The sequence below is a fragment of the Phascolarctos cinereus genome, unplaced genomic scaffold (assembly GCF_003287225.1).
Source record: "Phascolarctos cinereus isolate Bilbo 61053 unplaced genomic scaffold, phaCin_HiC Scaffold_5;HRSCAF=322, whole genome shotgun sequence".
In the NCBI taxonomy this organism is placed as follows: Eukaryota; Metazoa; Chordata; class Mammalia; order Diprotodontia; family Phascolarctidae; genus Phascolarctos; species Phascolarctos cinereus.
In genome coordinates, this window is record NW_027555958.1 from 7,803,811 (window position 1) to 7,816,735 (window position 12,925).

Genomic DNA, 12,925 nt, shown 5'->3' on the forward strand with positions numbered 1-12,925 from the left:
GTGAGTCGGATTTGAATTCGGGTCCTCCTGACTTCAGGGCCAGTGCTGTATCCACTGTGCCACCTAACTGCCCCTTAACATTATTTTCTTTTTAAATTTTGAGTTCCAGATTCTATCCCTCCCTCCCCCACTTACTGAGAAGGCAAACAATGACATCAGTTATAGACATGAAATCATGCAAAACATACTTCCATATTGGCCATATAACAAAAAAGCAAAAAAAAAAAAAGGAAAAAGAAAAAGAAAACAAGAAAATCATACTTCAGTTTCCGCTCAGAATTCTTCCATTCTTTCTGTGGAGGTGGACAGACAGCACTTGTCTTCATCATGAGTCCTTTGAAATTGTCCTGGATGACTGCATTGATCAGAGTAGCCAAATCTTTCATGGTTAATCATTGCTACAACATTGTTATTCATGCGTCCAACAATCTCAGGGCTCCTCCCACTTTATTTTGCATCAGTTCATATAGGTCTCCCCATGTGTTTTTTTTCTGAAGCCATGCCCCTCATCATTTCTTACAGCACAATGGAATTCCATCACAATCGTATGTCACAACTTGTTTAGCCAGTCCCCGACTGATGAACAGCCCCTCAAGTTCCAGTTCTTTTCCACCACAAAAAGAGCCGCTATGAATATTTTTGTACATGTAGGTCCTTGCCTTTTTGCTTTGATCTCTTTGGGATACAGCCCTAGTAGTGCTGTTGCTGGGTCAGTTTTCTAGCCCTTTGGCCATAGTTTCAGATTGTTCTCCAGTACTGTTGGATCAATTCATTACCCCAACAACAGTACATTGATATACCTGTTTTCCCTCATCTCCTCCAGCATTTGGCACTTCTGATAGGTGTGAGAGGGTACCTCAGAATTTGCCTTTCTCTAATAAGTGATTTAGAACATTTCTTTATATGACTAGATAGCTTTGATTTCTTCTTCTGAAAATTGCCTGTTCATATCCTTTAACCATTTGGCAGTTGGGGCATGGCTCTTATTTTTATAAATTTGATTCAGGTACCCTATATATTGGAGAAATGAGGGTTTTATTAGAGAAACTTGTTAAATTTTTAATATCATTTCATCATCTATGGTACCTTTTTAGCAAAATGTAGTTTCCCTGATTATCTCTTTCAATTAGTCTAATTTTGTTTTTGCTTTGTCTGAGATCATGATGGCCACCCTTGCTTTCCTTACTTAAGCTGAAACATAATAGACTCTACTTCAATCCTTTATTTCAACTCCGTGTGTGTCTTTCTGTCCCAAGTGTGTCCCTTGTATACAACATATTGTTGGATTCTGGTTTCCAATCCATTCTGTTATCCACTTCCATTCTATGGGTTAGCTTATCCCATTCACATTCACAGTTATGATCACTACCATGCATTTCCCTCCATCTCATTTCCCTCTGTTTATTCTTCACATTCTCTTTTTTAATCCGGTCCCTCCTCAAAAGTCTGTTTTGCTTCCAACCGCTGCCTCCTCCAATTTGCTCTCCCTCTTATTATCCCCTCCCCTGTTTCACTTTATTCCTTCCCTATCTCCCTATTGGGTAAGATAGATTTCTATACTCAACTGATTATGTGTATATATTCTTACGTCTTTGAACCAATTCTGTTGAAAGTAAGGTTCAAGTATTGCCTGCCACCACTACTCATTTCCTCCTACATATAAAGCTCTTTCTTGCATTTCTCCTTTAAATGATAAAATTTGCCCTATTCTGCCTATCCCTTTCCTCTTCTCCTAGTGCACTGTCTTTCTTGCCCCTATGTTTTTGTTTTTTGTTTTTTGCTTTTGGTGATTATCCCACTGTGACTCACACCCATGCCCTCTCTCTATGCAGACTCCTTCTAACTGTCCTAATAATGATAAAGTACTTAGGAGTTACTTGAATCATCTTCTCACATAGGAATGCAAACAGTTTAACTCCATTGAGTCCCTTATGATTACTTGCATGTTTACCTTTTTATGCTTCTCTAAAGTCTTCTGTCTGAATGTCAAAATTTCTATTTAGCTCTGGTTTTTTCTTCAGAAATGCTGAAGTCCTCTATTTTATTAAATATTCATTTTTCCCCTGAAGAATTATACATTTTTGCTGGGTGGGTTATTCTTGGTTGTAACCCTAGATCCTTTGCCCTCTGGAATATCATAATCCAAGTCCTCTACTCCTTTAATGTTGAAGCTGCTAAATCTTGTGTAATTCTGACTCCAGCTCCACAATATTTGAATTGTTTCTTTCTGGCTACTTGCAATATTTTTTTCCCTTGACCTTGGAACTCTGGGGTTTGGTTATAATACTCCTGGGAATTTTCATTTTGGGGTCTCTTCCAGGATGAGAACAGTGGATTATTTCAATTTGTATGTGACCCTCTGGATCTAAGCTATTAGGGCAGTTTTCCTTGATAATTTCTTGAAATATTATATCTGGGCTTTTTTAGGATGGCTTTTAGTAGTCTAATAATTTTTAAATTATCTCTTCAATCTATTTTCTAGGTCAGTTGTTTTTCAGTGAGATATTTTACATTTTCTCCTATTTTTTCATTCTTCTAACTTTGTTTTATTATTTCTTGAAGTGTCTGCTTGCCCAATTCTAATTTTAAGGAATCACTTTCTTCAGTGAGTTTTTGTACCTCTTTTTCCATTTGGCTAATTCCACTTTTTAAGGCATTCTTTTCTTCAGTGATTTTTTGTTCCTCTTTTATGATTAGGCCAATTCCATTTGTTATGATGACGTTTTCCTCAGTATTTTTGTGCCTCTTTTACCAAACTGTTTTCTTGCATCACTCTCACATCTTTCCCCAATTTTGCCTCTACCACTCTGATCTCTCACCTTAACTCTTCCAGGAATTCTTGTTAGCCTTGGCCCCAATTATCATTTATGTTTGAGGCTTTGCTTGTAGTTTTTTTTAAATTGTTGTCATCTTCTAAATTTATGTCTTGGATTTCCCTGTCACCATAATAACTTTTTATGGTCAAGTCCTTTTTCTTGGTTGTTGCTCATGTCCCCAGTCTATTTCTTCCCTTTGAGCTTTATGTTAAAGCTGGGTTCTTTATGTTTGGTTGTAGGGTGGCACCATGCCAAGCTTCAGGATTTTTTGTGCTGCTGTTTTCAGGGATGATTCTGAGGGTCTGCAAGAGTTTGATGCTTCCAAGTAGGCGTTGTCCTGGGAGAGGTGTGGTCACTGCTCTCCTGTCTGTCACCTGATCTTTACCCAAGAAGGACCCCTGCTCCCCGATAGCCACAAATACCAGTGCTCTTCTTTGCCCTGGGACTGTGACCACTTCCCCTGTTTTCCTGAAGCCACTAGAGCTAGTGCTCTTCTTGGCTCTGGCATTGTGACCAGGGCCCCTGCTCCCTTGTGACTGATCACAAGTACTCATCTCTTTCCTGCAACTTCAACTCAGAACTTCTTATGGGCAATAGAATTGCCAATTGGAACCAACTCCATCGAGTGGCAGAAAAAGGTCCCCTGTAATCTCTTTCTGATGAGTAGTCCAACCCCTTTACTGCCTCTGGGCTGAGAACTCCCAGAACTGCTGCTCTTGTTACAGACTTTAAAAGATGTGCAGTCATTTGATAGGTAGGGAGAGGGAATTATCAGAAAAGTAAATGACCTGAGCAAAGACATGAAGGAGTTAGGATGCAATAGTCCAGGGATATCTAGAGGGATATCCAGCTTGACTGGAATGAAAAGTAGTCAGGGGGGAGAGGGATGAGACAAATCTGGGAATATATAGTTAGCATGCCAGGTCACGGAGGGCCTTGGATGTCAGGAACAAGAGTCTAGACAATAGGGAGCCACTGATGACTTCTGAGCAAAGCAGCGGCTTGGTTAGGTCTGTAAGTAAGAAAGATTATCCTTTCATATATATCTATGTAGATATATCTATATCCACATGTATCTATGTCTGTCTATATGACAGATCGGGGCTGAGAGAGAGTGTGAAAGTGTGAAGACCTTCATGGTGGCTATTGTTATAGTCTGGGAGGTGGTAATGGGCACTTGCTCCAGGGGGTGGCAGTGAGAAGAGGCAGGAGGGGACAGTGCATGAAATATCATAGGGGCAGAAATGACTCATCACTAATGACATTAGAAGTGAGGGTGAGGGAAGAATGAAATATCCCCCCAGAGTTATCCATGTGGGGAATTGGGAGATTGGTCATTGGAGGAACTAAGGGAAGGGCAGATTTGGAGCTGGAGGTGGGAGAGAGTTGGAGAGGGACAGATTTATAGAGTCACAGAATCTCAGAGTTGTAAAGGTCCCTCAGGGGGTTCTGGCCTAGAATCCTCCTTCCAAAATCCCTGACAAATGGCTGGTTATTGAGGCATCAACTGAAGATCTCTAGTGAGGAACACCCACTACCTCAGGAGAAGAATCTGGTGGGAAGAAGAGTGAGCTGGACTTGGAACCAAGATGACCCAGGTTCTAGTCCTGCTTCCAGTCAATAGATAGTTACTTCACCTGAGGCTCACTTTCCTCATCTATAAAATGGAGATAATAATAGCACCTACTCCCCATAGCTGTTGTGAGGATCAAATGAGACAATGTACGTAGGATGCACTCTAGTAAGCTGTTATTTAATATATACATGTGTGTGTATGTATATACACACACATACATACACCCATACATATACATACATAATATACATACATGTACATATATATATATATATATATATATATATATATATATATGAGAGAGAGAGAGAGAAAGGAAGAGAAAGAGAAAGACAGAGAGAGAGAGAATAAGAGAGAGAGAATGAGAGAGAGAATAAGAGAGAGAGAATGAGAGAGAGAGTGAGTGAGAGAGAGAGAGGAGAAAGAGAGAGAGAGAGAGAGAGAGAGAGAGAGAGAGAGAGAGAGAGAGAGAGAGAGAGAGAGAGAAGAGAGAGGAGAGAGAGAGAGAGGGAGGGAGAGACATTTTCACCTTCCGAGGCAGTGTGCTGCATTTCTGGATGACTCTAACTGCTTTAGTAACAATGGGATTTCTCCTAACAGTAAATTCTCACAACTGGAAGACCACTGAGCCAGGGATGGTGCACAAAGGAGGGATAAGTTGGATTGTCCCAACTCTTATGTCAAGCTGAAATTTCCCTCTTAGAAACTTCCAGCCATCACTCCTAATTCTGTTCTCTGGTGACAAGCAGAAGAACTGGTTCCCCTGCATTGAGACCTCTATTCCAAGCCATCCTCCACTCAGCTGGTAAAGCAGTTTTCTTACATTACAGTCAGGCCATGTCAACACCCACCTCCCCCCAGTCTACCATAGGAGATATGTAGAAAGCACTTGGGGAATAGTAAGCCATTAGATAACTGTGAGCTGGGTTTATCTCTGTCTCCGTCAGCTCCAGTGGCTCTCTGTTGCCTCTAGGATCTTGCCTTTCCCAGCCTTCCATGACCCGGCCCCTCCAGCTAAACTGATATCCCCCTATTCCCCGGGCACAGTGCTCCATCAGGGGCTAACAAAGCCCCAGCAATGATGCCACAGGAGAAGCCCCAAGGATCTGTGGACAGAATCCCCAGCTGGGAGTTAAGATCAGCCACTAAACCCAGAAGCTTTCCCAGAGAAAGTCCTGACTTTGATCTCTTTTATCATCTATCAAATATAAACATGCCCTCTTTTCTCCAGTCCGTCCTAAATCTATCTGCCCAATCAATGCACCCAAAGCACAGTCTGATTGTGTTATTCCCTTGCTCAAGAAACGTTAGGGGCTTTCCATTGCCTCTGGGATACAACAAAGAAACCAATTCTTCTGCTTGGCATTTACAGCCCTTCCCAGTTTGACTCAAACTCTCACCTCTGACACAAACTGTAGGGCCTTAGGCAATTCACAGGATCTCCCTGGGCCTCAGTTTCCTTATCTGTAAAATGAGACAGTTGGACTAGATGGGCTCTGAGGCTCCTTCCAGCTCTGGTCTATGATCTTATCACCCCATGGCCTTTCTAGACTGTGTCCATGACTCCTCCCCCTCACAGGCTCTGATTCCAGCCAGAGAAGCCTCTTAGCTGTGCCCATATATGATGTCTGATCCTCTCTCCCCTATCCCTGGAGTTCTCTTCCTCCTCACCTTTTCCTTTTGAAAACCTCCGGCTCCATTCAAGGCGTAGCTCAAGGGCCAGTTCCTCATCCTGCCGCCCTTCCAATGACAATGTCTTCACTGCGCATTTATTTTGTGTTGACTAATAATAATAGCTAGCAGTTACACGGTGCTTTGAGATTTGCAAAGTTAACTCATCTGGTCCTCTCAAACACCCTGAGAAGTAGGTGCTGTTATGAGGAAACTGAGGCAGACAGAGGTTGAGTGGCTTTGCCCAGAGTCACACAGTTAGGCGGTGTTGAGGCAGGATTTGAACTCAGGTCTTCTTGACTCCAGGCCCAGCCACTCTATCCGCTCACTGAGCCACCTAGCTACCTCATCTGAGTAGAACGCAAGCTCTTTGGAAGCCAGGATCTTGCGTTGTTGTCTCTGTTTTCCTAGCACCAGTACACCATGTGGGACACATAATAGGCATTTAATCGATGCTCGTTGGTTCTGACTGGGTGGGATTTTGTATGGCCCAGGAGAATTCATCCTCTTGGAGGGCAGGACTTTTTAATTTCCCTTTTGTCTTTGGGGACCCGGCACAGTGCTGGCAGGACAGCTCACATGCTGCCTGCTACATAAATGCTGCTGAGTTGAATTTCTGTCATAAAATGCATGAAAAGAAACAGCTCTCAGCTTCTTAAACACAACCAACCAACCACGTGTCAGAGCCAATTAGGAGCCTAAACTCCAAGGATGCTCCAGGTCTGAGGCAGGAGAAGACACTGCTTTATTGTCCTTTTGGAACCTGAATGTTTTGGTGCCTTGGAAGACAGATACAGAAGCTATGAAAAAGACGCTAAATGTCTGTTCAATGAGGGATTCAGTTCTCCCTTCCTGTCAAAAGAAACATTGGCATCCGTAAGGGCTCTTGTCATCTGCCCAGCCCCATATAATCACCGTCATCCAGTTTTATCTCATCTACATGACGTGGAGTACATTCATGACAGAACAAAGCCATATTATTGCGCTTTCATGAGCAGGTGATTTATATTCTCCACATCATCTTTCAATGAAATTCTCAGGGGTGGAGGCTCCTCCAGATCCTGAGCTTTGCTTAAATCATTTCTGATGAAAGATGGAAGAGAAAAGCCAGGCATGCCCCTAAGAACACAACCAGTGGCTGGGGCTATGAGAGATTGGGCTTGTAAAAGGAACTGAGGTGACTTGCCGAATCTGGAGGCGTAGTCTGGCCTGGGGATCATGATGATCTTCTGGTAGACTTTGCACAGGGGCTTGATATCAGCCTCGAAGGGGCGCTTGGTGGTGCCCACGATCAGGATCCGATCCTCCGGCTTCATCAGCTTTATAATTTTGGGCAGCTGCTTTTTTAGGCGTCTGGGTTCCATCTAGGGAAGAGAAAGATGAGAGAGACTGACTCAGAGAGAGAGGCAGAGATAGAGAGACAGAGAGACAATGACAGAGAGAAACAAAGGCAAAGAAAGAGACAGAGAGACAGAGACAAAGGCAGAGAGAGAGAGAGAGAGAGAGAGAGAGAGAGAGAGAGAGAGAGAGAGAGAGAGAGAGAGAGAGAGAGAGAGAGAGAGAGAGAGATTAGCCTGGATAAATGGGAAGGATTAAGGGTAGGGCAAATCAATCAATCAATCAATCAGCATTTATAAGGCACCTACTGTGAACCAGGCACTGTGCCAAGCATGAAGGTTACATTCTTGGCCAAACTAACTAATGCGTCACAAAGTTCTGACTCTCAGTGAGAAAATTTTCTGAGTCCTGTGTCCTGGGACAACAATGGGCACGTCTGGTCGGTTCAGGGCTTGCTTCCTGGTAGGTCCTTGTGATTTGGGCTGCTGGTACTTCCTCCAGTATTCATTTGTGGAACAGAGGAAGGAAAGAAAGAAGGAAGAACGCGAGCACCTGTCACAGGGGCCAATCCTCTGGCCTGGTCTGGGAACCGTCAGCCGCTTCCCTGCAGGAAGGAAGCTTGCTGGGCTTCACGGGGAGGCCTGGGTACAGCAGGATTTTTTCCCCTCTTGGTTTGTTTGTAAATGAATTGCTTTATGAGAGGAACTAAGTGTTTTCTTCAGTGTCTGGCACAGCAAAGGCATACAAGGTCTCAGCTCAAACCTCCTCAGTGCCTGGTCATGGAAGGAGGTGGAGCTTATCTGTTAAAGGCAGCTCCTTAATGATTAGGTGCCTGTTGTTTTTGTATGATTTGGCCAGGTATGGGAGGGGCTGAGCGGGAGCCGACTGAGTCCTGGGTTCAACACATAGATCAGAAGCTCCCAGATTTAGAGGTGCAGAGATCTTGGAAGCCACTGAGTCTAGTCCTCTCATGTTACAGATGGGGAAACTGAGGCCCCCAGAGGTCGTGTCTTGCTCTATGTCACAAAGTAGATCATCGGATCTTTGATCTAGAATTAAGAGGGACCTCAGAGGCCAAGTATTCCAATCCCTAGTCCTCCTGCCACCCCATTTTACAGATAAAGGAACTGAGGTCCAGGGAAGTGACTTTCCAAGGGTCACACAAATAGTAAGTATCAGGATTTGAATCCAGGTCCTTTGACTCCAAAGGTGGCACTATGCTGCCATAAGGTGACTTAGCAATTAAGGACCTAGTCAGCTAACACTGGACTCCAGCTGCCTCTTCTCTCTCTTGATTCCTATCACTGTCCCTTCCCAGGTGGCATATAGCTTCTCCCTTCCCTCCCTTCTCTCTTCTCTGGATCCCCAGACATGGCTCACGACTGTGAGGTGCTGTAAAGGGGGGGGATGGCCTTGAAGGTCAGTCCCTTCCAGATAGAGATTGATGACACAGTGACCTCTTTGTAGCCACTTTCTTTTGTTTCAGCTGGGGATCCAACAGCTTCCCCACTGAGAGGACCAGACAAGTCCCCCTTCCCATTCCTCTTGAGAGCTGTGGGTTGCTCCAATCAATCATCAACACTTATTAAGCCCCTCCTGTATGCCAGCACCATGATCACAAATAACTGAAGTACAGCAAAGCCAGCTTCCTCTATGCCCCTCTATGTTCCCACTGAATTTATTGTTGTTCATTCATTTTAAGTTGTGTCTCCGTGACCCCATTTGGGGTCTTCTTGGCAAAGAGACTGGAGTGGTTTGCCATTTTCTTCTCCAGCTCATTTGACAGATGAGGAAACTGAGGCAAATAGCATTAAGTGACTTGCCTAGGGTCACACAGCTAGTATCTGAGGCTGGATTTGAAGTCAGGAAGATGAGTTTTCCTATTGACTATCAACCTATTAGCCTTAGGTCAAAAGAAAAGGCTACATGTATATTTTGAAGTAGCAGAAGTTAGAGTGGAGTCAGTCCCTAATTCCAGAATCTGCATTTAAGGAAAGAGAGGAGCTTCAAACCCAGCAGCCTTGAGTGGCTTTGCGCTGTGCTATGGGCATTGCTAGCTTACAATGAGCCCAGAGGTAGGTGGGTCCTTGGAGTTGGCAGCCACAAGCAGCTAAAAACAGCAAAGAAAGAGCTGCTCCCCACTTTTGGCAGGCCTAGAGGTATTTGAAGTCCACACAATAGCAATAGATGTGAAACATCTAAAAGAGGATTTTCTTTTGGTTCCCAGATTTCTTTTCTGTGTGTTGGAACTGGAATAAGTGACAGAGAAGGCAGGCACAAGAAAAACCAGAGATGAGAAGAGGGACAAATGGGAGTGAGGTGGTAGGCAGAATCGCCCACACGGAGGCCTTTAAACAGAGGCTGCATAACCACTTGTTGGGTAGGGCTTTTTTTTTTTTTAATAGTATTTCATTCCCCTCTCCCCTGATTACATGGCAAGACGATTTTTTAGCGTTCATTTTTACAAGATTTTGCAATCCAAATTTTTCTCGCTCTGTCCCTCCCTCCCCTCTTCCTAAAATGGTAGGCAATTTGATGTAGGTTCTACAGGTACTATCACATAAAACATATTTCTATATTAGTCATGGTTGTGAAAGAAGAAACAGATCAAAAGGAAAAAAGAAGAGAGGAAGTGAAGAGAGTCGGTCAGTTCTTTGTCTGGATGTGGATGGCGTTTTCCTTCGCGAGTCCTTTGTGCTTGTCTTGGATTATTGTGTCGCTAAGTCAGTCGTAGCTGATTATGACACAGTGTTGCTGACATGTGTACAGTGTTTTCCTGGTTCTGCTCATTTCACTTTGCATCAGTTTGTACAAGTCTTTCCAGGTTTTTCTGAAATCTGCCTGTTCATCATTTCTTATTGCACAATAGCATTCCGTTACATTCATAGACCCCAGCTTGTTCAGCCATTCTGCAATGGATGGGCAACCCCTCAATTTCCAATTCTTGGCCACCACAAAAAGAGCTGCTAGGAATATTTTTGTACATGTGGGTCCTTTCCCCTTTTTTATGATCTCTTTAGGATACAGACCCAGTAATGGTATTGTTGGATAAAAGGGTTTGCAGAGTTTGGGCACAGTTCCAAATTGTTCTCCAAAATGGTTGGATCAGTTCACAACTCCACCAAGAACACATTAGTGTTGCAATTTTCCCACATCCTTTCCAACGTTTATCATTTTCCTTTTTTATTATATTGGCCAATCTGATAGATATGAGGTGGTGCCTCAGAGTTGTTTTAATTTGCATTTCTCTAATCAAAAGCGGTTTAGAGCACTCCTTTACGTGCCTATATATAGCTTTGATTTCTTCATCTGAAAACTGCCTGTTCTTATCCTTTGATCATTTGTCAATTGGGGAATGGCTTTGTATTTTCAAAATTTGGCTCAGTTTCCTATATATTTAAGAAATGAGGCCTTTATCAGAGATACTTGCTGTAAATATTGTTTCCCAGCTTTCTAATCTTGGTTGCACTGGATTTTTTGTGCAAAAGCTTTGAAATTCAATATAATCAAAATTATCTATTTCATATTTCATAATGTTCTCTCTCTCTTGTTTGGTCACAAGTTCCTCCCTTTTCCATCAATCTGACAGGTAGATTACTCTTTGCTCTTCTATAATGATTTTTTTTTAGTTTTTACATTTCCTTATGGTGTCACCCTTTATGTCTAAATCACAGGCCCATTTGGACCTTATCTTGGTATATGGTTCGAGATGTTGGTCTATAATTAGCTTGTTTTCCAATTTTCCCTTCTGTTTTTGTTTCCTTTAAGAATTTAGTGCTATACTACTTGGTGCATATATGTTTAATATTGATATTATTTCATTGTCTATAGTACCTTTTAGCGAGACGTAGTTTCCTTCCTTATCTCTTTTAATTAGGTCTATTTTTTTGGCTTTCATTATATCTGAGATCAGAATTACTACCCTTGATTTTTTTTTTTTACTTCCGCTGAAGCATAATAGATTCTGCTCCAGCTCCTTACTCTATGTGTCTCTCTTCTTCAAATGTGTTTCTTGTAAACAACATATTGTAGCATTCTGTTTTTTGATCCACTCTGCTATCTGATTTTGTTTTATGGGAGAGTTCATCCCATTCAAATTCACAGTTATGATTACTAACTGTGTATTTCCCCCCATCCTATTTTTTCTCTTGTCCTTTCTCTCCTTTCACCCTTTCCTTCTTGGACAGTGTTTTGCTTTTGTCTTCTGCCTCCCCCCCCCCAATCTGCCCTCTCTTCCATCAGTCCCTGCCCCCTTTTTACTTATTTCTTCCCCTCCTCCTTTCCTGTTGGGTAAGATAGATTTCTATATTCAACTGATTGTGTATATTATTCCCTCTTTGAGCCAATACTGATAAGAATAAGGTTCAAGTGATGTCAATCACCCATCCTTCCCTTTTCTTCCACTATAAGATTTTTTGTGCCTCTTCATATGAAATAATTTACCTCATCTTCCTTCTGTACTCAGTGTGCTCTTCTTTCTTATCCCTTTATTCTTCTTCTTCTTCTTCTTTGCTTTTTGGCTAGGCAATGGGGTTAAGTGCCCCCAGAGTCACAGAGCTAGTAAGTGTCAAGTGTCTGAGGCCGGATTTGAACTCAGGTCCTCCTGACTCCAAGGCTGGAGCTCCATCCACTGTGCCACCTCGCTGCCCCACCTTAATTATTTTTTATGTCATTCCCTCAGATTCGCCTTATCCCAATATCCCTCTGTCTATGTATACTCCTTCTAGCTGTACTAGTAGTGGCGCAGTTTTTAAGAACTGTACCATCAGCTTCCCATATAAGGATGTAAATGATTCAGTTCCATTGAATCCTTTATGTTCTTTTCTGTTTTTACCTTTGTAGGCTTCTCTTGGGTCTTGATATTGGAGATAAATTTTTTTAATTCTTGTCTTCTCTTTATGGCAACTTGAAATCTTTCTATTTCATTGAATGACCATTTCCCCCCTTCAAGTATTATGATTAATTTTGATGGGTAGGTGATTCTTGGTTGCAGTCCTAGCTTCTTTGCCTTCTGGAATATCATGTTCTATGACCTCTGATCCTTTAATGTTGCAGCTGCCACGTCCTGTGCAATCCTGATTGTGGCTCCCTGATATTTGAATTACTTCTTTCTGGCCACTTGCAGTATTTTTTCCTTGACTTAATGGTTCTGAAATTTGCTTATAATGTTCCTCGGAATTTTTATTTTGGGATCTCTTTCCTGAGGTGACCAGTGGATTCTTTCAATGCCTATTTTGCCCTCTGTTTCCAGTATATCAGGGCAGTTTTCCTTGATAATTTCTTGATAGATGCTGTCCAGGTCCTCCTTTTGATTATGGCTTTCAGGCAGTCCAACCATTCTGACATTGTCTGTCCTGGATCTATTTTCCAGGTTAGTTGTTTTTCCTTTGAGGTATTTATAGCTTCTTCTATTTTTTTTCATTCTTTTGAATTTGTTTGATTGATCTTTAATGTCTCATAGAGTCACTAGCTTCTACTCCCAATTCTAATTCTTTTTTTCTGGTGAGGTGATTGGGGTCAAGTG

At 42.4% G+C, this 12,925-nt stretch overlaps 1 protein-coding gene across 1 annotated transcript in view; it reads right to left on the reverse strand.

The window, feature by feature from the left end:
* The window catches only part of DRC11 (dynein regulatory complex subunit 11), a 225,896-nt gene that overhangs the window by 11,355 nt on the left and 201,616 nt on the right, over nucleotides 1-12,925 (reverse strand). The window contains exon 17 of the mRNA XM_020974919.2: nucleotides 7,250-7,427. Coding sequence (XP_020830578.1) covers nucleotides 7,250-7,427 — 178 coding nt within the window. The remainder of the gene's footprint in view (nucleotides 1-7,249; nucleotides 7,428-12,925) is intronic.